This window comes from Mixophyes fleayi, chromosome 3 (genome assembly GCF_038048845.1).
Source record: "Mixophyes fleayi isolate aMixFle1 chromosome 3, aMixFle1.hap1, whole genome shotgun sequence".
Classification (NCBI taxonomy): Eukaryota; Metazoa; Chordata; class Amphibia; order Anura; family Limnodynastidae; genus Mixophyes; species Mixophyes fleayi.
Genome location: NC_134404.1, coordinates 92,206,921 through 92,231,982, shown reverse-complemented (window position 1 = coordinate 92,231,982; position 25,062 = coordinate 92,206,921). Strand labels below are relative to the sequence as shown.

General features: G+C 41.4%; 1 protein-coding gene across 3 annotated transcripts in view; it reads right to left on the bottom strand.

The window, feature by feature from the left end:
* Nucleotides 1-25,062, bottom strand: part of MED12L (mediator complex subunit 12L) — a 468,926-nt gene that overhangs the window by 46,896 nt on the left and 396,968 nt on the right. For all 3 annotated transcript variants that reach the window (XM_075201969.1, XM_075201971.1, XM_075201970.1), the window contains exons 34-37: nucleotides 16,405-16,540; nucleotides 14,933-15,094; nucleotides 11,742-12,110; nucleotides 5,087-5,240 (exon numbers count right to left, since the gene is read on the bottom strand). In XM_075201969.1, the coding sequence (XP_075058070.1) occupies nucleotides 5,087-5,240; nucleotides 11,742-12,110; nucleotides 14,933-15,094; nucleotides 16,405-16,540 (821 nt within the window). The remainder of the gene's footprint in view (nucleotides 1-5,086; nucleotides 5,241-11,741; nucleotides 12,111-14,932; nucleotides 15,095-16,404; nucleotides 16,541-25,062) is intronic.

Here is a 25,062-nt window from a genome sequence, read left to right as displayed (position 1 = left end):
GTCATATTGTTATAGATAGCCTCTTTGTGCAGTGTTCGTAGAGTGTACCCACAGTAAAGTGATAGGCACTCCACATTTATGCTGCAATGTTCTGGAATATGGAGAGGATAAAAGTCAGGTTTCTGGTGCACCTGTGCAAGACCACCATATTATAGCACATAGAAAGGCACTGTGGTCAGAAATGTCTTAGCAGCTTAGCTGCAGACTAAGGGTCCACTTATCATTGGCGGCTAGTGGGCAACAGAAAGAATCATTTTATATTGCTGCATACCGTAGCGATACAAAATGTCCCGCCACTGGTATTTATTAAGCCAGGGGTCATTAGTGAGCTCTGGGGAACACCCCCCCACCCCCCATCTAAACTAACTAAAACCTCCTTCAATCTGACCCTAGTGGCTATGGCACATGTGTGCTAAGGATGCGCATACGGTTTGTGATGGGATCCCGGTGCTGGACAAAGTGAGGCTTTAGAATACATTATAATGCCACCATCTCGGCATTAGTTTTTTAAGGCTGTGATGAAGTGCAAAGTGAGAAGTCTATGAGGACTACAGTGACCAACATTAAGGATGTTGGGGCTGAAGAAGTCTCTGATTTATACTGCACTATCCCTTATTAATTAAAAGATAAGCAGCTAAGTAAATATTTCCCTATGCTTTTTGAACCTATATCAGATTTCATGAGAGTTTTATTAAGATATGGGAGGTGGATTCAGCTGTCCTTCATAAAGTGGACAGAGTGAGGCTAAGGCTGGACCACATACTACAGGTTTTTCACCTTATTATCGGCCAATCACATGATAAACTACTGTTCAGCCCAATATTGTGTGTACACTCCCATGATCAACAATTATCGTTCCAAAGCACATTGTATCGTTTAATTTTATTTTATAAATGGACTAAAAATCTCTGTAAACGATGGAATCATTCCAATTCTGAAATGTGTATGCACTGACCAGCAGTGCAGGCAGATCTCCATTGAGTTTACACAGTCATGGTTATGACAGATGAAGAGCACAGATCCGAATGTAAATCTTGTTAACACTAGGGATGCGCAGGCTCGGTTTTCTAAAAATTGAGCCCCCCACCCCGAACATCACAAATTTGAGTACCGAGCAGAGCCAACTTGATACTTTCTTGCTTCCCCGGAACTGAAATCGAGGCAAAACGTCATCGTCACATTGTCGGATCTCTAGGGTTTTGGATTCCATAAGTACCTCCATCCACCGGAGATCCAGTGAGATTGCTCAGACAGACAAAGGAGGGGTAGCAGCTTTCTTGTCAGTCTCCAGTACCTTTACTCACACATAAACAGGAGAGGTAGCAGCATTTTTTTCACTCTCCAGTCTTCAGTGCCATTACTCACACAGAAACAGGAGGGATAGAAGTGTCCTTGTCACTCTCCATTCTTCAGTGACATTGCTCAGTGACATTGCTCACACAAAAACAGGAGGGGTAACGGTGTTCTTATCACTCTCCAGTCTCTAGTGCCATTGCTCATTGACATTGCTCACGCAGAAACAGGAGTGGTTGCAGTGTTCTTGTCACTCTCAAGTCTCCAGTGCCATTGCTCACACAGAAACAGTATTATTAGGTCGCCAATTCACATGGTGGACAGTATGATTAGGTAGACTATTAAAATGTGGACAGTATAATTATAGGGCTAGGGATATGGTTAAGAACAGGTCTAGGGATAGGGCTAAGGACAGGTCTAGGGATAGGGACAGGGTTAAGGACAGTGATAGTAATAGGGACAGGGACAGGTTTAGGGGGACAGGTCTAGGGATAGGGACAGGGTTAGCATTAGAGATAATAATGTCTACATTTCAATTGTCAACCTAATAAATACTGTCTATATTTCAATTGTTGTCCTAACAATACTGTTGAGGTCATTATATTGACAACTTTATAACCTTGTCTAGTCTGCTGCCCATCAAACATATTATGGTAATCCAACATAAGGGTGGGTCGGAGGGCCGAAGGACAATTCCTTGCACCATTTTTCTTTTTTTCCATTGCTGTGTGGCAATGTTTCATAGATGTGCTATAAACTGCCATGTATTTGTGTCATTGCTCTGTCACTTAGTAGCCACCCAGCTCTCTTTGGCTTAAACTGTATGAAAATAATATTGTGACCTGTGAGGTGGTCAAAATTGACTAGAAATTACTGGAAATTAATGTTATTGAGGAACAAAAAAAGAGCCAAATAATGTGATTCTAGCATTTTTTAGCAATTTTCGCAAAAAAATACAGGTCCAAAACTAAAACCAAAACACGTGAGGGTGGTTTTGGAAAAACCAAATCCAAAATCAAAACACAAAGTTAATACAGATCCAAACCCAAAGCCAAAAACGGGGGTGAACATCCCTAGTAAAAATGTGTATAGCGTGTACACATGAATCAACATGCTGATTGGGACTTTCAGTCGTTGGTAAAATCGTTAACGATATTGCATTGGGAGAAATTTTCTGTAGTGTGTACCTAGCCTAACAGTTACATTTTCATGCTTCCGGATTGATAGCTATGAATGAAGACTTGGTGCTACAAGGCTTGGGTGCATAAGTTCAACATTGAAAGCAATCATTAGTTTTCCCTGCTGTGGAGAGTCAATTGCAGAGTTGTGCCTTTGACACCATAAGCAGGGCTGTTTTCATGGTTTGTTAGATTCATTGTTTGCCACCTGAACAAGCACAAATATAACATTTTGCACCAGGGCACTCCAAACTCACCTGCTTCCTCAAAAAGTGCTCTCGCACTGCAGAACATCTCTGGAGGAAATCTCGCTCCCTGGCTGACTTCCTTCACTTTAAATTTATCCTCTCCTCATTCTGCTCTGCCCTCTCCCTTGCTAAACAAACCTTCTTTAAATCCCTCATTTCTTCTCAGTCCTCTAATCCCCGCCGTCTTTTCGCCACCTTTAACTCCCTCCTTTCTCCTCCCCCCTACCGGTCCCTCTTTCCCTCTCCGCTGCTGACTTCGCCACATTTTTCTCTTCCAAAATTGAAGCCATCAGACTTAACATCTCCTCCTCCAACCCCTCTCCCGCTGCCCTCATTGCTCCTCTTTAACAAACAACTCTGGTGCTCCTTCTGCCCCACATAGGCAAAGAAGTTCGCTCCCTTATTCTTTCCTCTCCACCCTCCACTTGTCCTCTTGATCCCATCCCCTCTAACCTCCTTCGCTCTCTCTCTCCCACTGCCTGCTCCTACCTGGCACACCTCTTCAACCTATCACTCTCCTCTGGTGTAGTACCCTCCTCATTTAAACACGCTCTTATCTCTCCTATCCTTAAAAAACCCAATCTTGACCCCACCTCCGTCGCCAACTATCGCCCCATCTCACTTCTCCCCTACGCCTCCAAACTACTTAAGCGGTTAGTCTGCTGTCGTCTCACCCAATACCTCTCGGACAATTCCCTCCTTGACCCTCTCCAATCTGGGTACCACCCCCTCCACTCCACTGAAACTGCCCTAGCCAAGGTCACCAATGATCTCCTATCAGCTAAATCAAGGGGGCACTACTCCTTACTTACCCTCCTTGACCTTTCCGCGGCCTTTGACACCGTGGACCACCCCCTCCTACTGCAAACTCTTCTCTCTCTCGGCCTCTCTGGTTCCGTCCACGCCTGGTTTTGCTCTTACCTCGTCAACCGCACCTTCTCTGTCTCCACCTCTGGCTCTTCCTCTGCCCCATCCACCCTCCAAGTAGGAGTCCCCCAGGGCTCTGTTCTCGGCCCCCTTCTCTTCTCGCTCTACACTTCCTCCCTTGGTGCACTCATCTCCTCCTTTGGTCTTCAGTATCACCTTTATGCTGACGACATTCAACTCTACATCTCTTCTCCTGACCTCTCTCCCACCCTCCTCTCTCGCGTATCTGACTGCCTCTCTGCCATCTCCTCCTGGATGTCCTCACGCTTTCTCAAAATTAACATCTCTAAGACTGAACTCATTGTCTTTCCTCCCTCCAGACTCCCCTCCCACCACAACCTCTCTATCGTTGTTAATAACACTACCATCTCCTCTGTCACTCAACTCCGTTGCCTAGGTGTCACCCTTGACTCCTCTCTCTCTTTTACCCCCCACATCCAATCCCTTGCTCAAGCCTGTCGCTTCCAACTGCGCAACATTGCCCGCATCCGACCCTTCCTCTCACAAGACGCCACCAAAACTATCATCCACGCACTCATCATCTCCCGCCTTGACTACTGCAACCTTCTCCTCACTGGCCTCCCCCTCTCTCATCTTGCCCCCCTCCGATCTGTACTCAATGCGGCTGCTAGACTCATCTTTCTCTCACGCCGCTCCTCCTCTGCCTCCCCTCTCTACCATGCCTTACACTGGCTCCATTTCCCCTACAGAATCCTCTTTAAACTCCTTACTACCACTTACAAAGCTCTCTCCCAGTCTACTGTCCCCTACATCTCTAACCTCCTCACCATCCACACTCCTGCCCGCTCCCTGCGCTCGGCAAACGACTGTCGCCTCTCCTTCACTCTAATTACCTCTTCCCACTCCAGAATCCAATCTATGCTCCTTCAAACGGGCACTCAAAACTCACCTGTTCCTGAAAGCCTTCCAACCATCCACTTAACCCCTCATCTACTCTGCAGTTCTCCCCCCTCTCCCCTGCCCCTTTTTCTCCCTTGTATCACTGCCTCCCTTTCGTGCCTTTTTGTCCACCTTCCCTTAGGATGTAAGCTCGCATGAGCAGGGCCCCTCTCCTCTCCTGTCTCCACACCGAATCTTCTGCTCCGTATTTACTCCCTATGTCTGCCTGGAGTTTTTGAAGCATTGGTACTCTGTGTTTATTGTTCTGTAATGTTTCACCCTGTATGGTCTACTGTTTGTACTATGTAAGGTGCTGCGGAAACCTTGTGGGGCCCAACAAATAAATGATAATAATAATAATAATAATAATAATAATAATAATTTAACCTTATAGCATTGCCATACTGCAACAATGACATTAGACAATGCTTTTGAGGCCTAAATAGATGAGAACGGTTTACCATCTTTACCTTGGGTTCCAAATTGGAAGGAAACCTCAGTGAAAAGATAATATTAAAATTGAAAAACTACAGAGCATACCTGATGTGAGAGCCTGGTTCTGCAAGTAGAAGTTTGACTGCTGCTGTCCCATAATATTGTAACTCCATGTATTAGCCGGGGTGTGATGTATCATTTGAGAGGACAGGGGTGAACAATTAGATGGTACGCGATGCACAGTATTTTGAGAATATCCCTGTAGGACAAAAACAATGATAATCATTAAATATTGCATAAATGCACCCACAGTTCCATTTAATACGGCCAAACACTGAGATCTGTACAACTAAAAGGAATTCTACCAAATTTGAAGTAAGTACAACATTGTCCCTGTAGATGTGTGTATATATATATATATATATATATATATATATATATATATATGTGTATACATATTAGGAAAATCAGCAGTGCCAAAACAACACCTTTTTTTTTTTTTTTTTTTAAGAGATCAAGCTTCAGGAAAACATATGGGACAATTCTTTTGGCACATATTAAGCTGTCATGTTGACTTATTGTTTTTCTAGTTAAACATTGCTACATACCCCTGTTATTGAGATTACTACATTAATATAAATATTAAATGATTCGTTTTATGTTATTCAGTGAGAGTGCCTTAACATAAATACTAACATAACCATTAACATAAATACTATGATATACCCGAGAGGTAAACTAATATTGCTTGTGTTGCAGTGGTAATAGAAACGCTGCAACAGACAATTATTTTGTCATGAATAAATGATAAGAAAAGTTTTGAGCAATACGTAAAAAGTAATCTTCTAAATGTATGCAGGAGAGGCAGGGAGCATCGGTCATGAGTGCACCCATCATTTCTGGTTCCTTCTGTAGAAACCAGAACAGATGTGGTCAGTACACAGCGCCAGCTGTCTGAACAATCTACTGCTGACTCCTGGTTAACGGATTTCTGGGTAGTAATGGCAAATTATTCTCCCATCAAGGCATCCCCCTACGAAGCCTTGCACAATGGGGGAGAAGGGGAGAGAGTGAGTCATTTGGGACAGGGGATTTCAGTAAAAAGTTTTTTATTTTTCATTTAGTAGTCCTTTTTGATCGATAGGCAGATAAGTGTAGTGGATTGTGTCACCTCCAGGATGAGGCTTCACGCTGTACTAACAATTATTAAAAACATTCAGGGAAACACAAGCAGAGCAGAGCAGGGACCTCAGCACCAGATGGACCGCCATGGCCGTCCCTCTCACCTCTCATTGACACTGCACCCCTTCAACAGTTTCACACCTTGAACATTGATACGATTTAAATGTGCATATAGATTTACTTGTTGGCAGCTCCAACCTTGGTGAGGTCACCGGGGTGAGTATGAAGGGAGTGAGCTGTGGGCCTAGCAGAACTAAGCGGTGTGAAAGTGCCAGTGCTGGCTATGGCAGCCCCAAGTGACAATCAGAGTCTATTTTAGACTCTAGACCTTCAAAGGTTGGGGGACCCGGGATAGAGGAGGGTGGTTCCGGGTCTCTGGCAAGTGGGGTGCATGGTGGATGCTTCGAGGACTCCAGCGAATGTCATGATTAGGGAGAAATTAACATTCTTAATTTATTAGGAGTCCCTGAGAGGGGTAGATATAGAGGGGTGGTGAATACAGCAGCGGGACTCCCACCTTCAGGGGAAGGGGTGGATTGGGAACTTAAAGTGGCCCTGGAAAATACTCTTGAAGTGGCCTCATATGGGTGGGACAAAGTTAACTGTGGATGGGGACAACACAAGAATAGGCGGGAGTTAGAACTAATGGAATTTGGTTGTAATAATATTTAGGAAAGCCTGGATGTGATGACTGAAGACATAGAGGCTCATCTCAAAGGCGATGAAGGGAAAAAGCTGCCAGTCCTGGGTTTGAAAAATACATGAATCCTTTTGGATGATCTGTGACTGATTTATGCCTCTGTGCTCAAATGTGTTTAGTTGCCTACTAACATATCCTTACAATATTCCCTTCATAGAAGTACAACTGACTTTGTTTAATAAGCGTAACTATTATGAAACATGTTGGCACAAATATATTTAATCAAAATATGAGCACTTCAGGCACTATTGCATCTTTCCCTGACGTCTTCAGATGCAAACTGCCGGTCAAATCTCTCTCCTATATATATATATATATATAAATGTGTACTGTGTGTTTCAAGGAAGGCATTCAAAATAATCCTTATAATAAATGGTGCAATCACCACAAAGGTGAAATGCTGCAAGCATCTGTAAGAAAATGCTTCTTTTGTAACAATTGTGTATGGGCCCTAAATGTGTCCTACTCTTGTAGACGGACCAAATCCTGACTAGGCAGGACAGATACCCAAATTCAGGACTGCCCCAACAGATTCAGTACAGTTGGCAGACTATCCTGGTCTCTCCTACCGGTGTTGTCACTTTCACCGCTTGTGGCTGACGGTTTCTTTAGATCAGTTGCTGCTTGACTGGATCCTGGAATGTTAGAGGGACTATTTGGAAAATAAATGGGTACATGAAATGTAGAAAACTCCCCGGCATTAACAGTACCCACATTTAATAATTAAATAGTACTCACACTTAATAAGTAGACTTATTTCCCTCCAACCAACTCCAACATTAAAGTAATAGTATTCACATTTAATAAATAAACCTATTTCCCTCCCTCCAAACAGCCCCAGCAAAAAATTAACATAATTTACATTTAACATAAACATTTCCCACAACCATCCCTGGCATTAAATAATTAGTAGTCACATTTAATAAATAGCCCTCCTCCCCAAACTCAGCCCCACATTCAATTAATAGCTCCAAACCACCACAGTATTAAATTAAATAGCCCCACTAATAAATTAAATTGCCCCACCTTCACCCCACAAACAAAAGAGCACCCATTAAATAATTATCCCCCACCTGAACTCCACTATTAAATTAATAGCCTACCCCCCCCACCGATGTGCTATCCCCCTCCCGTTCCTTCTATCACACAATATATTAAGACCCCCTCCCTCTAGTTTGGTATAGGCAGCCCCCTGTCTATAATTTGATATAGGCAGCCCCCACCCATATATTTTGATATAGGCAGCCCCCATCTCTATAATTTGATATAGGCAGTCCCCTCCCTATAGTTTGGTAGGTGCAGCCCCCCTCCTTATAGTTTTGTAAGTGCAGCCCCCCTCCTCCCTATAGCTTGGTAGGTGCAGCCGCCCCTCCTCCCTATAGCTTGGGAGGTGCAGCCCCCCTCCCAGTGCGTGAGGTGCTCCCCTCCCTATAGTTTGGCAGGTGCGGCCCCCTCCCTGAAGTTTTATAAAAGCAGCCCCCTCCCTATAGCTTGGTAGGTGCAGCCCCCCTCCCTCCCTATAGCTTGGTTTTTGCAGCCCCTCTCCCTCCCTATAGCTTGGTAGGTGCAGCCCACCCTCTCTCACTATAGCTTGGTAGGTGCAGCCCCCCTCCCTCCCTATAGCTTGGTAGGTGCAGTCCCCCCTCCCTCCCTATAGCTTGGTAGGTGCAGCCCCCTCACTTACCTTTAGTTGTGCTGGCCGGCGTCGCTTCTCGCTCCTCAGATCAGACAGACAGAAAGTGTCTTCGGCACAGTATTGTTGGACCCCATACAGCAACAGGCAGCCTAGCGATTCACTGTCCACTGACCACCAATGTCTTGATCATTAGTAACCATCAGCAGAGATCCAAGAGATACGTTTTGGGAGTAGAATGTTTGGATAAGCTTGCCTGGATATAAGGCAATGATGAGACAGAGATCCTTGGAAGGGGTGAGTGTGATTGGCTGGAGTAAGAGGGTCCCTGTGTGGGATGTGGTGCACCCCGGTAAGGAGAAATCCCACATAGTGGGATGTTTGTTAATCCTTGTTGGACCATTAGCATGAACCTCTGAAGTATGCCCATTGTGTGCTGACAACTGTGAGAGAGAGCACAGTATTTACAGAGTGTGGGACTACTGCACCCAGCAGTACCGGGTATGCAGCTGTGTAGTGGTTCTTATTGGACTCAAGAAAGAAAGGTGGACTGAAGGAGCATTGTAAAGCAATAACATCTGCTGAAGTTTATGTGCTGGAGGCAGAGAATTTGAGCTTGAAACTGTTATGATCTGTGCTGGAGAAGTTTGCCATTTATTTTCTATCCATTGCAACTGTGATATGTGCAGGAGGAGAAGATGTTGATAAATAAAAACCTGCTTATTCTTGCTATGAGATGGTCTGATACCCAAAATTAATCTCATTACACTGTACTGCCGTTCGAGTTCACTCCGCATTACACTCGTGATTAAACTCTTGAGTACTCAGAGGAACCTCTGATGGCCACACCCACGCCATAGCCATAGCAGAAGAGGAGGGCAACATCGAGTGGGGTACCATATGACATCATGGTTCCCAAGTAAGTGAACGCACAACATCTGACCAGTGAGAGTATTATAAACGTGTAGTGTGACTGAAAGCATTCCTTTATATCTTGCATTCCATCTTAACCATTGCCAGAAAACAGTTTTATTCATATTTCTACATAAAAAGCAAAAAGAAGAGAGTCCACATACTTGTCTAATCTAGTTAACTACACAGTTTTTAAAGTTATCCTTTAGATTACCTGGAGTTTATAGTGTCTGGAATTTTTTTTTAGAATGCAATGTCTATGTTTCCAATTTGGAATCACTCATTTCATTATTAGTCTGGGGAAAAAGATATGTGGCTTTTTCATTCCTTTCTGGTCTCCACTTTCACTTCTAGCCTCAGGAACCAGAGATGTCTGTGTGGTTATATGGAGTAGTAAAGAAACAGTGAAGGGAGATGAAATGTGATACATGTGTCAGTTTGAGATCTTACAGGATATTTGGCATCTCAATGCTTCTCACAAAATGCACATGTATGAACATTCCAAAAATGTATTGAACTATTTCACAACCGGTATTTATTCTAATGTCCTACAGCTTCTTCGGTGCAAGCCACCAGCTGTAAATGAACAATGCATTTATTTGTACTTTACATTTGTTAAATGGTAATAAAAACATACATTATTTAAAAAGTCTGAAAAAACTGTTTGAGTTGATGTTTTTTCCGATAGATAACATGTTTAACATTGTTTATACAGAACCTTGCACAACAGGCACCAATAATGTACCAATAAGGCGACTGTGGAGAGTTGTGCTGATGATGCCTTCGATACTCAGCAAACTGAGAAATTGGGTAAATTGAACACTTTTGCACGCACACACAGTGAAGGCACCCTTAACATGACACTCCACAGAGCCTTTATCATGTGTATACCAGGCCTAACATAGTAACTATTCTATACAATCATTTTAACTTGACTTACATTTGTACCTCAATTAAGATGCGCACTCAAGTACAATGTGTGCTACCAGTATCCATGTTACAATTTTTCACAACATTGCACATAATAGTACAATAAAAAATAATACTCAAACCACAGCCATAAAAGACAGTTCATCCTAACTTTAACTAATGCACTATTTCTTTGTGATATTGTGGCCTATTTATCAACCTATTATTCCCCAAAAAACTGCAGTTTTTGTGGGAATTAAATCATAGAAATAGAAAAAAGGTTATTTATCATGGAGGACCGCAGCAGATATCTCTCTGTTCAATTGCAAATCCAAGTACATATAGTTGTCAATGGGGACTATGATTTTGCCCTAATTATCAAGCTCCAAAATTAGGATCTTGATCGCAATAGCCTACGAGGAGAGCATCGCAGACGTCTTGCTCTCCTCATCGTAAATTCAGCTGCGCCATACTTTACTATAGGTTATACGTGGAGCCGCAGTCCCCGCTAATAAATTTTAATAAGGTGCCACCTTAATTCATTTTTTATCAATGCTATAAGAAATTAACATTGACTTGAGCAATTTAAGTTTGGTCATAAATACACCCCATTGTCACAACAAGACTATTATCAAGTTGGTGTACAAAAAGGACTTTTGAAGTATAACATTTCTGCAAGGAAAGTCTTGTTTCACTATCTGCATGTGATCATATATATGTATAAGATCTTTAAATGAATATTGATTCTTAAGTCCCTGTATATATGGGCACCATTTGAAATTGGTTAACATGCATTCTCAAAGCAAAATTAGACATAAAAAATCCCAAATATAATGTAAGCCGGATTGACCTGTACACACTTTCTGACAAGCAATTACTCTGCGTACCATCAATTAGACATTGCCTGCAGCATTCAGAAGCTTTAAAGGCACCTAGAAAATACAGTGGTCCTACCGGAAGCCTCATTTAGTGCTTAGATCAATCACTTTAATGCTGTAAATGCTGCAGGGAAGCTTAAAGGTGCATTCTTTTGCACATTATTAATGTATATTTCAAATGTAATGTGAATGCCCTTTGATGCAAGGGCAAATTAAAGGTTTATTGCATTTATGTAGCGTTGCTTTAAAATGCCCCTATAATATCTATAAAAGTGCATATTGCTGAAACTGTTGTAATGTTCTTATTAATATGGCTACAAAAGCTCCACATTTTACATTTTGTACTTTTTAGTTTGAAAATCAATAACACATTATAAAAAATAAAGAGAAAACGGATGCAATCATGATGATCTGCTCTTCAAAGGACATGAAAAACACAATAAGTAAACAATGACAAGAATAACTCTAAGAACTATGGTCAACACTAGAACTTGCAAGAGTTCTGCTAGCAATTACTTGCACACAAGGAATTAAACAGTAACATACATCTGTTCGTTGGTTGGACTTGCTCTTGTGTTTTCTGCTCTTGGATTTTTTTTCTTCATCAGTTACTGATTTACCAGGATCAGGAAAATCGGTGGTCTTCCCCTCTGGGTCTGTGGACACTGGAGTGGTGGATTCACCCTCTTCCTCTTCTTCTTCTGGAGGAAGTGGCAGGGGCTCCAGATAATAACTTGGAGGTTTGGGCTTTGGATGTGTGTGGTACAGAAGAAGCTGATGCTGCTCTTCACACTTTATCACTTTTCTATCTACACGGACAGTCCCAAACCAGGCCCAGGAGAGTGGAGCTGGATTTTGGTGACCCTCGAATAAGTCCCAAGGAGAAACTTTCTGTTTGGATGATACTTGAAGGCCCTGTTTCAGAAAAAATATACTTTACAATCTGTCTTCAGATCTGAAAAAGGCACTATAACTATGGTGTTTCTTTTAACTTTACTGCAATATTACAGTCTAATACACAAATATGTTTCTTATTGTAATTATTATGTATTTATGGTTTCAAGTGTGCTCCTGCATTCTGTATTTTGTAAAGTCACAGCAATGACGCATCTTCCCACACTTTTGACAAAACACGCTATGGAATAAATCCCCGCTCACACTTTGAAGGCTGTGGCTTCCTTTGCTTATCCCACCTATTAATTTATAGGTATTTTTAATTAATGGTAGCTTTCAGCTAGGTCCTGCCATCATTATCTATAGCCCATAGGCATATGCAAAAGATCATACACTGTTGATGAAACTGTTAGTGAAATTAACCATCTGAATGAGGGAACCTTGTCACTGTAGATAGACATTCAATATTTGATCAAAATGTGCACTAAGAACCTCATACTTATTTTAGATATTATAATATATAGTAATATTACAGAATCTAATACAGAAATGTTTTTTAATGCGATTAATATGTCTTAATATACCTAGTGTTTAAAACAGTGGTGGGCAAGAGCCGGCAGCAGGCTGCCAATGGCCGAGGGAGCCTACACCTGTGACCCCGACCTGACTTATTCTCTGATTTGTTATGAAACAGAGAATAAGACTGAATGGGAGCAGTGGTTGCATCTCATGATCTCCTCTGCACAACACAGAGCGGTATCCCTCTTTCCTTTGCGTAAAAGTAAAATTGGGGGAGGTATAAGACGCATGTGGGGAAGGTCTGATGGGCATCTGGGGTATGTCTAATGGCTATATGGGCGAGGTCTATTGTGCATCTGGGGAAGATCTGATGGGCATTTAGGGAAGGGATTATGTGTATGTGAGAAGGTCTGATGGGCATGTAAGGAACATGTGCCCATGTCTTATGGGCATGTGGTGATATCTCAGGGGCATGCTTTTGAGTGATGTTGGTGTTCTGAGATCGTATTCAGGCTGCTTTTTTGTTCTTGAAATTATGGGTAATGTACAGGTTGGAGGGCACATGAAGTATAGAATGTTGCCCATCATTGGTCTGAAGTGTGCTCCTGCATTCTGGTCCTGTACTGTAGAAGATGCACAGTGTTCTAGAAGTGTTTCCTAATTGTGGTCTTGCTTGGTGTTTTATGAGTCTACATTACATTTCTATTGCACATTGAATTGTTTTTAAAAATGTTAATTTGCACAATTTTCCCCAATATCATATGGAATTTCATTAGCTTATTAGTCGAGTTGGTTTTACACAATGTTTAAAGGTTTTTCCCTGTAATTGAAATTGCTTTTAGATGTACTACACTGGAGTATTACTGTTGTATGTAAGTTAAATTAAGGCTATATTATTGGCCTGAAGGTGTATAAGCACATAGGTTGTTATACATCCTGTATTGGTGCCCAGCAAGAGTTAATGATTTTGTAGTAGAAGTGTACTCACCAGTGACGTTCAATCAGAAGAGGTTAATGGGGATGGTCTGGCTGAATGGGAAGTTATATAAGTTCAAACATAGGGGAGATTTCTTCCTCCTGTCACTAGAAATTGTCCGACCCACCCAGTCCCTAAGAATGTTGGTAGTTCTTGACTATATGTTTAACTTATTTTTCTCTTTCAAAAGGGTCTTAGGGTGGCAGGTTAGCATGCCATTCAGCAGCCATTTTGTGACACATTCATGTGGCGGTGGAGCACTCTCCCTTAAAATGGAGGTTCGTTCATGGTAACACTTTCCCTCTGGGTGTGTTATGTGGCATCGGCTATGAGTGTGGGTCTCAGCTACTGAGAGTGGGGCATCATGGCCTAGAAGCATCTGGAGGTGTTTTGGTCACCACCCTCTTGGTCATGGAAGAATGGCTTGGAGCTGATTGGCTTATGCTTTTCTTTGATACCACTAAAATTGATCTATTCAATAAATTTGTGACCTTGCTCCTGTGTTTTTATTTATTAGTAGTTAAGTGAATGCTTGGCAAGGGCATTCATTAAAGGTGATTTTAGTCCGTCCTGTAGGCTGCTTATTGTTTCTTCAGGTCCATGTGTAAATAAATCTGAAGCATTATCTACCTTCTGTCTCATGTCTGTACCTTCTTCATGTCTTTGTTCTGTTTCTATATTTGATTTGTGCTTTGTATGATTTATTGTACTAACTGTCCTGCAACGCAGAGATCCAGGCACTTTATAAATAAACAACGATGATGATGATAAAATACATACAAATTCTTCATATGTTTTTGATGACATTTTGATGCAGTTAGCAGTACTCCAACTGAAGGTCACACATCCAAGTTGTTTTTACTAATACAATTTCTATGTACATGGACCAGTTATCAGTATTTGTTCTTAATTTGTAATCTTGCGGGCGTGACAAATAGACAGATGTATAGAACAGAGCTCTGAAATAGTTTTTAAATGGATTCACATTTGCAACTATGATTAATTAATAGGTTTCATGTGAATCTTATAACATTCTGATTCTAACTTTGTAGATTAATTAGTTAATAGGGATATTCTCCTGTATTTTAGCATTTATTTTGTCGATTTGGTTTATATATAGTATTGCTTCCTGAAAATCATGTTGTTGTCTGTGGGTTATTTGAAATATAAAGCATTCCAGAGTGCTACAGTGTTGGCCTTTGTGTTGATTGCTGGATGTATGTAGTAGAGCAGGAATATAACCATGCCATAAGTACAGTAACTTGTGATGTACAGTATATTGTGCATACATGCTCAGTCATACTTAAATGCATGATGATATTCATCTAGTTTAAATGTTTATTCTTGCCTGTTTCTTATCAATCGAGTCAAATCCCGCAATTTTGTTGCCTTTTGTGTCAATAAGAGATCCCATTGGCTCGCAAGTAATGACATCACATGTCTGTTTTGGCAATAGCAGAAGCTGGCGGACTTTATCAATACTCTCTGATTGTTTATCACCAAGTTCTTTCTGGAAGGAGAAAGGACATAGAAGAGATTATAATACCCCCACATGTCCTTCACTTACTTAGTATATTGGGGAGGGAAACTTTAGGATTTACGAAAACTATTAAACTTTCTTCCAATAGATATGATTGTTTAAGTTTTAGGCTACAAGCTGAAGTTTATTAACAGATGTAAAGCCATTAGTCTCCTAAACAAGAAAACATATATAGTGGTAAACTACATTATGTATGTACAATATTTATATAAGGGTGTTAATATAGAAAACTAAGTTAATTAGAAGAAATAAACACAGTGACACAATGAAATGAAATGTACAGTGCTGCTTATATAATAATAATAATAATAATAATAATAAAATATAATAATAATAATAATAATAATAATAATAATAATAAAATATAATAATAATAATAATAATAATAATAATAATAATAATAATAAAAAATAATAATAATAATAAAAATAATTTTGGATTAGGCACATGAGTGCACCAATTAGGTGAGGTGCAAAATGAGATTTAATTTTGCATGGGACGAGATTATTTAAATGAGCTGGGGGTGTAGAAGATGCATTTAGGGAGGTGTTCCCCATTTTATGGGTAGACACACAACTTTTCCCTCCCCACAGTGGAATTTTCTGGGTAGCCAGAGGTGTCGGGGGTCCAGTCTTGTCTGTATACTTTTAAAGGAATATATTTTAAACCTTCCAGTTGCACGTTTGCAGAAACCACATTTCTAGATGTACTTCAAGCAATGTAATAAACACTGAAATAAAACCAAAGTGATTCATGTAATAAAGAAATCCTGATGTCCCCGCACTCTCATAATTAGCTTAAGATATAAATGAGGTTAAACTGGGCAGTATTTTAGGAGAAACGTATATAAATAAATTAGTGGTAGTAGTTTGCGCTTTGTTGCAAAGTTTTTACTGTATCCTAAAATTCCCAGCTTAAAAATCTCACATAAGGCAACATCATTCACTGGTCATAATTCATTGCAGAGCATATAGTATCTGCAGCCCACCACCACTTCATCACAACCAGGGCTAGGGGCTAAATGAGACTCTCACTGGCCCTTCTGACCTGTCTTATAGGCACAGGTGGCCTTATCCTAAGATCTACATGAAATATTATAATACAGGTCAGCACATAAGAGAAGTAATAAATAACCAACTTGGGTTCTAAATGTATCCTTAAGCCCATTTCATACATGGACTGTCACATAAAGCAACAACTACATGATTTGTATTTAAACATATTTTATTTCCCTTATGGATGCTGTCACAGCCACAGTAGGATTCAGGATTCAATTGTACCTTAAGCTTTTTCACCAAGTTCATATAAGCCCTTTTGTTCTCTTCTGAGCTTCCTTGAGGCACACTGGAGAGATCAGAGGCTAGGGTTTTATTTATTAGGACACTCAGCATATCAAGAACAGTTGTGAATAATTCACTGCAAAAGAATAAACAGAAGATTTTTTTCATTTAAGGAGAAAGACCACAGTTACAAACGAGCATTGTTTAATCCTTGTACTGCCTTAAGGGAGAACTCATCAAGCGGAAAATTTTCTTTAAAAATAGTTAATAGTTTATTTCTTAAACTTGTTCCAGATGTGTTGTGGATTACATATGTTAATTGAAATGTACACTCAGAAGATTTTTCTTCCCCGTCAGTGGATTGCTGGGTTTCGGTTATCACAAGCAGGTTGAAGATAGTGATAAAGAAGAGATCATGGACGGAGTTCGGTCTGATCCAGAGATCATAGAATAGAGGGAGGGAAGAGAAGAGATGTGGATGAGGTTTTTGGGGGTTGCTGAATTTCAAGAGAGGACGGGGTTTCGAGCAGGGAAGGGGGGTGGGAACGAGAGACCATATAGAGATGGGAATATATTCTGATCCGTATATCATAAAACAGTATTTCCTAACGTCCTCAATGATTGCAGTCAATATATAAATAGGCAAGTGAAGCAGTGTTAAATATACTGCCAGTTTCAACTAATGAAAGCATAAGATCAGGAGACGGAACAACCATAATTATAAAATGGGAAGAAAGTGACATTTTACACCCATAAACAATATATTCCAGTCAGATCGGATAGAATAGCAAAGGGGCTCATCCCTACAACAATAAGTGGCAAATGAATGAAATCATCTTCCCAATCTGTACACATAATAAGGGTATCCTGCTAAACCGTCAATAATTCAATGATTGAACCAGATACGATAAAAAGTGAGTGAAAGCACACCTAGGGGTAAATTAATCCCCTAATGTCATATCAACTAAAAATAGATAACTCATCTTGATAATACGCTCTGGTAAAGTGTATTCCACATTAAACTATCAGAAATTCTATGAATGTATTAGACATGGAAAGAAATATGTGATAACGCAGTTCCCAATCAACAGACAAAGAATATATCTGACAGAATAGGAGACATGCTGACAGACTATAATATATTCACAGCACCGACTAATAACATCATTACAAATAAGAAGGATAAGAACTAATATCAGTATCAAATACCAATAGGATACAATATACTAATTATGATCTGAACATAATAACTGAAATCTGTCTAATAGATATTCCTACAGCATTATATATTATAATTCTCCAGACAAGAATAAAATAACAGGAACAATTTGAAATTCTGTTATTAAATTTTAAAAATCCCATTTGTTGTATAATTACAACATTTTAGCACATCATTTATTTTCTATTATCACCGATCTATAATAGTTTTTAATATATTTCGCTGATCATAGGTCTGTGTGTCAATTTTAAAGAACAATTAATAAAGAATGTTTTAATCATTGTATTACTACTAAACACTGATGAATTTTGGAGTGTTAACTCATTAAAAGAATCACTTTCTTCTTTTATTGTTAAACTGTTTTATTATCTTCTCTTAGGGTGGCACCCTCTGCTCCTTTGAATTATGAGGATTAGGAATAAAAATAGATTGTGTATTTTCAAGCAGATTAATTCAACCATAATTTCACTCCTCTATTAGGAGTAATTCAGTGTGGATGTTCATTACATTTCCTTTCTAAAGATCTAGGGCTGTACCTGCAATTCCCAGATTCAGAAAGCATACTAGCTGTCAGGGCCAAACGCAGGAGTTAGGACATTGCTCAGAACCAGGACTAGTGCTGTGTCTGTGCTTACCACCTATCTGGAGCCAGGAACTAGCACTGTGCCTGAGTACACCAACAGCATGGAGCTAAGGGTTAGCACAGTTCCTGAGCCAGGACCAGTGCTGTGGCTGTATATACCAACAGCCTGGAGCCAGGGCCGCCGAGAGGGGGGGGAAGCGGGCACTAATTACCCGGGCCCGGGCATGTCAGGGGGCCCGGGCCCTCGCGCCGACGATTTTTTTTTTTTTAAAAACTAATTTTTTTTTATTTTTTTCGGCGGGGGGGGGGGCTCAGTCGTTGGTGGGGGGAGCAGGGTAGTAAAAAACCAAAACCATACTCACGTGATTGCGGCGCCGGCGTCCCTCCTCTATGCTGCTCTGTGCTCTATTGCTCCAGGCTGACTGAATGCCGGGTGTGACATCATCATGTCACGCCCAGCATTCAGTTAGTCTGGAGCAATGGAACACAGAGCAGCAGAGAAGACAAGAAGGAAGAGAGAAGTAAAGGTAAGTGAAGGGAGGAAAACGGGGGGAGGGGGTAGCATGACACAAAGAGGTTAAAGAAAGGAGGGACAATAGCAGTATGACACAAAGGGGTTAAAGAAAGGAGGGACAATAGCAGTATGACACAGAGGGGTTAAAAAAAGAGGGACAATAGCAGCATGACACAAAGGGGTTAAAGAAAGGAGGGACAATAGCAGTATGACACAGGGGGGTTAAAAAAAGAGGGACAATAGCAGCATGACACAAAGGGGTTAAAGAAAGGCGGGACAATAGCAGTATGACACAGAGGGGTTGAAAAAAGAGGGACAATAGCAGCATGACACCAAAGGGGTTAAAGAAAGGAGGGACAATAACAGTATGACACAGAGGGGTTAAAAAAGAGGGACAATAGCAGCATGACACAAAGGGGTTAAAGAAAGGAGGGACAATAGCAGTATGACACAGAGGGGTTAAAAAAGAGGGACAATAGCAGCATGACACAAAGGGGTTAAAGAAAGGAGGGACAATAGCAGTATGACACAGAGGGGTTAAAAAAAGAGGGACAATAGCAGCATGACACAGGGGTTAAAGAAAGGAGGGACAATAGCAGTATGACACAGAGGGGTTAAAAAAAGAGGGACAAAAGCAGCATGGTACAGGGGGTTAAAGAAAAGAGGGACAAGCAGCATGGCACAGGGGGTTAAAGAAAATGACAAGCAGCATCGCACAGGGGGTTAAAGAAAGGGGCAAAGGCAGCATGGAGGGCGCAGTGTGATCATAAGGGGGCATAGCGTGGTGATGATAACGGGGCACAGTAATGTGTGTGTGATGGCACGGAGCTTTTGGCAATGTAGTGTGTGTGAGGTAGATGGTGGCTAATTAATGGCTGCTATTTTGTTTGCGGGGTAATGGGAATACTATTTTAATGTTGGGGCTGGAGGAAGGCCTAATTATTAATAATGGATGTTATTGATTTAACAGTGGGGCTGGCTGTAATTTTCTAAATGTAGCCATTTTTTTCCCAAATAGGTCCTCCAACATTCCATGATCCAGACAAGCCGCAACTAAAGAAATCTGCAGCCACATGTGGTAAAAGTGAGAAGAACAGGTAGGACAGAGCAGCATAGTGTGTGAAATGTTGTCATTCTAGTAGGGACAATGTCAATGTTTGGTGAGTCCAGTGGGCGCAGGCCAAGACTGAACTCTTTGTGTGCACACTGCATTCTTCCTATACTACACAAGGGTGCTAGATGTCCTGAAAGTCAGGAATGCTTGGACAAATGTCACGCTCCGCGGAATTCAGGACCTATTAATTTTATTGTGCTAGTTACGCCCCAACGGTGCATTGCCACGCCCCCAATTGTGCGACCATACACATGAATTTTTTTTTGCTTACTCAACTATAAGGGGGGGCCCCATGAATTTGTTGTACCGGGGCCCTGAATTCCTCTTGGCAGCCCTGCCTGGAGCCAAGAGTTAGCACAGTTCCTGATCCAGGACTAGTGCTGTGGCTGTATATACCAACAGCCTGGAGCCAAGAAATAGCGCAGTTCCCAAGCCAGGACTAGTGCTGTGGCTGTATATACCAACTGCCTGGAGCCAAGAAGTAGAAGCTACAATTGTTATTCCACTACCTTACCTATCAAGTGTTTCTGCACACCTCTAGACTGTAAGCTCACTTTGGGCACGGTCCTCTACCTTGCAGCACTGAGCACTATTTTGGAGCATTAGAAATAAAAAATAATAATAATAAAGTGCAACATGAACAACATATACGCACACAAAACAGGTCCCATTAAAAATATAGGATGACACAGCAAAGAATGCCCCTGAAAGTGCAATCTCTACCCACTGTTCATATTTCAATTTAGCAATCTTTCTCCATAGACTAAATTCTGACGAATTCCTCCCCTTTACCAGTGCATAAGGCTTCTCCTCAACAAGTGCAGCCAACTTGTTCTGTAAGCCTCCATGTCCCGGTGTATATGGAGATGAGTGTATAATATATATATATATATATATATATATATATATATATATATATATATATATATATATATATATCTATATATAAAATAAGTTTGCTTGTAGACGAATATCTTCAACACTTCTACACCGATTAGGATTAAACCAGCGTGAGGTAGCCCGGTCGGATCTCCTATTGCCGTACGCTGGCCAGAACTTTGACCTGGGGATCCTGTTCTGAGCCTTCCACTGGATGGATTTGGATGAAAACATTACAGCCTCGTAACATTGGATAAAAGAGGACATACTAGGTGGTTGTGGTTCCAGTCGGACCTCCCATTGGTGTATGCTGGCCAGAACTTTGACCTGGTGAGGCTGTTCTGGGCCTTCCATTGGATGGATTTGGATGACATCTAAAATATAAAATTTATTGGTTTCCTTGTTTGTTGTCGGTCTGATTATGCATTTGGACACCCCTACACCAATTGGGATGAAACCAACGCGAGTTGGTCCGTTTGGATAGTGGCCAGGTTTTAGGGGGGTTAGGGTCCCGATCGGACCTCTCGTTGGTGTACGCTGGCCAGGACTTTGACCCAGGGAGCCTGTTCTGAGCCTTCCCCTGGATGGATTTGGACAAAAACTTCACAGACTGGTAAAATTGGATTCCAGAAGACATACAGTGGGGTTGAGGTACCGGTCGGACCACCCATTAGTGTACGCTGACCAGAACTGTGACCCAGGGAGCCTGTTCTGTGCCCTCCACTGGATGGATTTGAATGACATGTAATATAAAAAAAACGACACTAGACATCCACCTCATGGGCGTGTTGGAAGAGCTACTAAGCTGCTAATTATTTTTAAAATGTTGACAGTTACATCCAACTCATTGATAACTTAAAAACTTGAAGATTTAAACCATATACATATATATATATATATATATATATATATATATATATATATATATATATATATATATCAATCTTCCTATCAACATTTTAGAGGGTTATTGGCCACCAATTCTTGATCTCACCAGGCTCTTTACCTTTGGACAACAGAATTCACAATGATGCTCTCATGGACTGAGACATCCAGCGCTTTTCAAATCAGCTTTTATATACATCCACCAGAATTGGAGCAAGGGGGACCGTCTGGTCCTGGTGCCTTCTTTTGACACAAGTTATCAGTAGCCTTCTTAACCTCTTCAACTATTAATTCTGCTGTCAAGGGGGAGAAATCTAAATTATCAGTGTCATGATTAGGAGCTGCCATCAGGAATTGAAGAATCTTTACTTTATCCAAAACCTTTTTCTTAAACAAGTCAGCATACTAGGATTTCAACACTCCCAAAATACCCACCCGAGATTCTTGTAAATGAACCTGGGAGTCAACGAAAACTGCTATTATTTTTTTATTGCCACTCTCTCTCTGCAATTTTTCAAAAGGATCAGGTGCCCCAGGGAACACACACTCTCTTTCCAGGATCAAAGATTTGTACCTGCTGCACTGATGCTGCCTTATTTAAACTTCAGCCGGTGAATATTTTGTCCCGCATCCCTCCCCTCTGAGAAAAGTAACTTACGAAGTCTTAGATACTGGCTATACTTACTCTTTCCCCTACTAACTGACAGTCTCTTAAATAGAGAAAAAATATCCTTCTTGACACCTTCGCACCAATCTGCACTGCTCTCATAAAATTCCAGCCTTCCTGTTGTTGCCCAAGGAAGGATTTTACCTGACCTTGTGCAACAGAATCATCTAAAAGACCAGTAATAAGTCGCCACAGCTCTCTACCTACATCTGGGCGCTTTTTAGGACCCAGATAGAAATACAGGGCCACGTGATCAGAATAAGGAACCAACTTTTTACTGATCCTATTAACATCTTTTGCAGGACTTACACAAGCCAGGTCTATTCTATAACTTCTTCCACCACAAGTGTAAGCGAAGCCTGGTTTTCTACCATCTTGTTCAAAAACATCACATAAGCCAGCTTGCAAAATAATCCTGTTCAGGAACTTGGAATGTCTATTCAACATTCTGCCAGCGGATCTGTCACTTGGCATCCTAGCAACATTAAAATCCCCAGTCATAACCACTGGAACAGATGTAAAAAGATACTGCATACTGCTTAACTTCATGGAATAATCTGATTGTTTCTGGCACTGTCTGGGGTCCATAAATATTAAGGAGCCCGCGTTTCCTGCCCTGCAGTATTACCTCCAAAAGCAGACATCTACCCACCACTACCTCTGTCAATCTATGTACAATCACATTCTGAATGTTAGAATTGTGGCTCCTACATATGACTCCACAGCCAGCAACCAGAACGATGAACCTGTTTGCCAATCTCTCTGAGCTTCACATAGCTGCCCTACTGTATATAAGTGTGCCTCCTGTAAAAGGAACACATGATGATGATGATGATCTGCATCCAGATATTTCAGATGGTCATAGACTGCTTGCCTGGTTTTCCTGAGCTTAATGTTATTCACATTGATGGAGATTTACCACTGCTGTCTGTCCCTTCTTGTACAAAGCTCCTTCGTTAAAGAGAAAAACTGGTATCCTGCAATACTAGTCTCTTCTGTGACAGCTGTACAACATCTGGGAAGTCTTCAGACTCAGATTCACCATGATCTGGACTCTGGCTCCATTTTCTGTCTGTACTTTGTGGCCTCTTTATTTACATTGATTTTTATATACTTTTCCAACAGGTCCCAACTGCTATAAGACAGAATCGATGTCTTTTACAACAACTGCAAGGTCTACACTTAATGAATTGAGGTTACCATCATATAAAGCTTCTTTGCATGGATATACAGCTCTTACTTTGTAAACACATTCAATCTGTTTTATGTATTGTCAGTTGTTTTCTTTAAAGCCTCATTTTTCTTTACAAGTACAGGGATTTATCGGCAATGTGCAGCTCAGGTGCACGATCTGGTCAGGGGTGCCTTAAATAGGGAGAGGTAACTAGTGAACCAATGAAAAGAGGAAGAAGGTTTTAACAGTCCTCTGGTCTGCACATATGCAGAAGCATAGCTAAGATGGTGGACAGCCGCGGCGTTGCATGGACGCCGGCGGAGCAGTGAGTGAACTGGATCTTGGCCTGGGGGTACCACAGGTCCGGTGAGTGACAGATTTCTCCAGGCTGTTTAAAACCAGATGTTTCTGGCTTTGGAGAATGTTTTCCCTTAGTCATGTTCATATTTTCTATATCACTGCTCCTTCCTGTCACATGTCACTCAGCGACAGGTATACAAGTCTGCAATGTCTTGTGAGTTGCAATCGCCATCATTGCTTCTTTCATGTGGTCAGGATCTCTAGATTTCAGCTTGGAATCTGGGTTTGTTGTAGCTGCAGCTTTACCAGCACTTTGCTTTACTGACACAAAAAGCTTCTCTGCAGGTTACAGCTTAGTGGAATCTACTGACACAGGCTTTGTCATTTTATTACTGTACACAAGATTACCTCATACATGCCTACTCCATACCTCCCAACATTTAGAATCCCAAAAGAGGGACAAAATAAGCCCTGCCCCGTCCACCCAAACTCCACCCACAAATTACACATTTCTGTACAGCTCCACCCAGTTTCATGTTTAAGTTCACCCCTTTTGCGGTCTGCAAATCAGGTTGTCCCGTCAAGATTGGGACAGTCTGGAAGCATGTGTCTATATATCAAGTGTGTATTTAGCTGTTGTTTTATCCACTGCCCGCAGTGCATTCCTTTTTTCTGAGAGGAGACAGATGACAACTTAGAAATTACTAACAGTAAAACTGTTCTTAAACTGATGGGCCACGGATGGCAGACAATAGAGCATATCCTACTCCAAGGAAATTTGTCTTACCAAGAAGATAACAGACGGTGCCCTCTTACAGGCAGAGAGCAGGGTTCCCTGTGCAGCTGGGTTAGGACTACATTTCCCGAAATTCTCTGTGGCGTGAGCCGGTAGTGGTGCTGATTGGTGGGCGGGCGGACCAGTGAGAGTGCTCAGTGCTATGGTGTGGTGAGTGCAGGGCAGAGAGGAAGTTTGTACAGGGGCTTATCGGTACAAACTTTCAGGCAGGCAGCACAGTAGGACAGTCCACTGACATCGGGACTGTCCCGCTGGAATCAGGATAGTTGAGAGGTATGCTACTCTCCCAGATGTTTCGGGAGCCCCCCAAATTTGGGGTATCCTGCCCGACTCCCGGAAGAGTAGGCATCCTCTCTTTCTTTCCTTCATCTTTTTTTCCCCCCACAATCACAGCACTTGCTCTGGTGACATCCACCACATTACCTAGCTGAGAAATAACTTTAAGGTTTGAAAGCACAGCTGTTTGGGCCTGAGAGTTGCATCCCAGAACAGGCCCAGATGCCTGAAGCTTGACTGGAGAGTTTCCC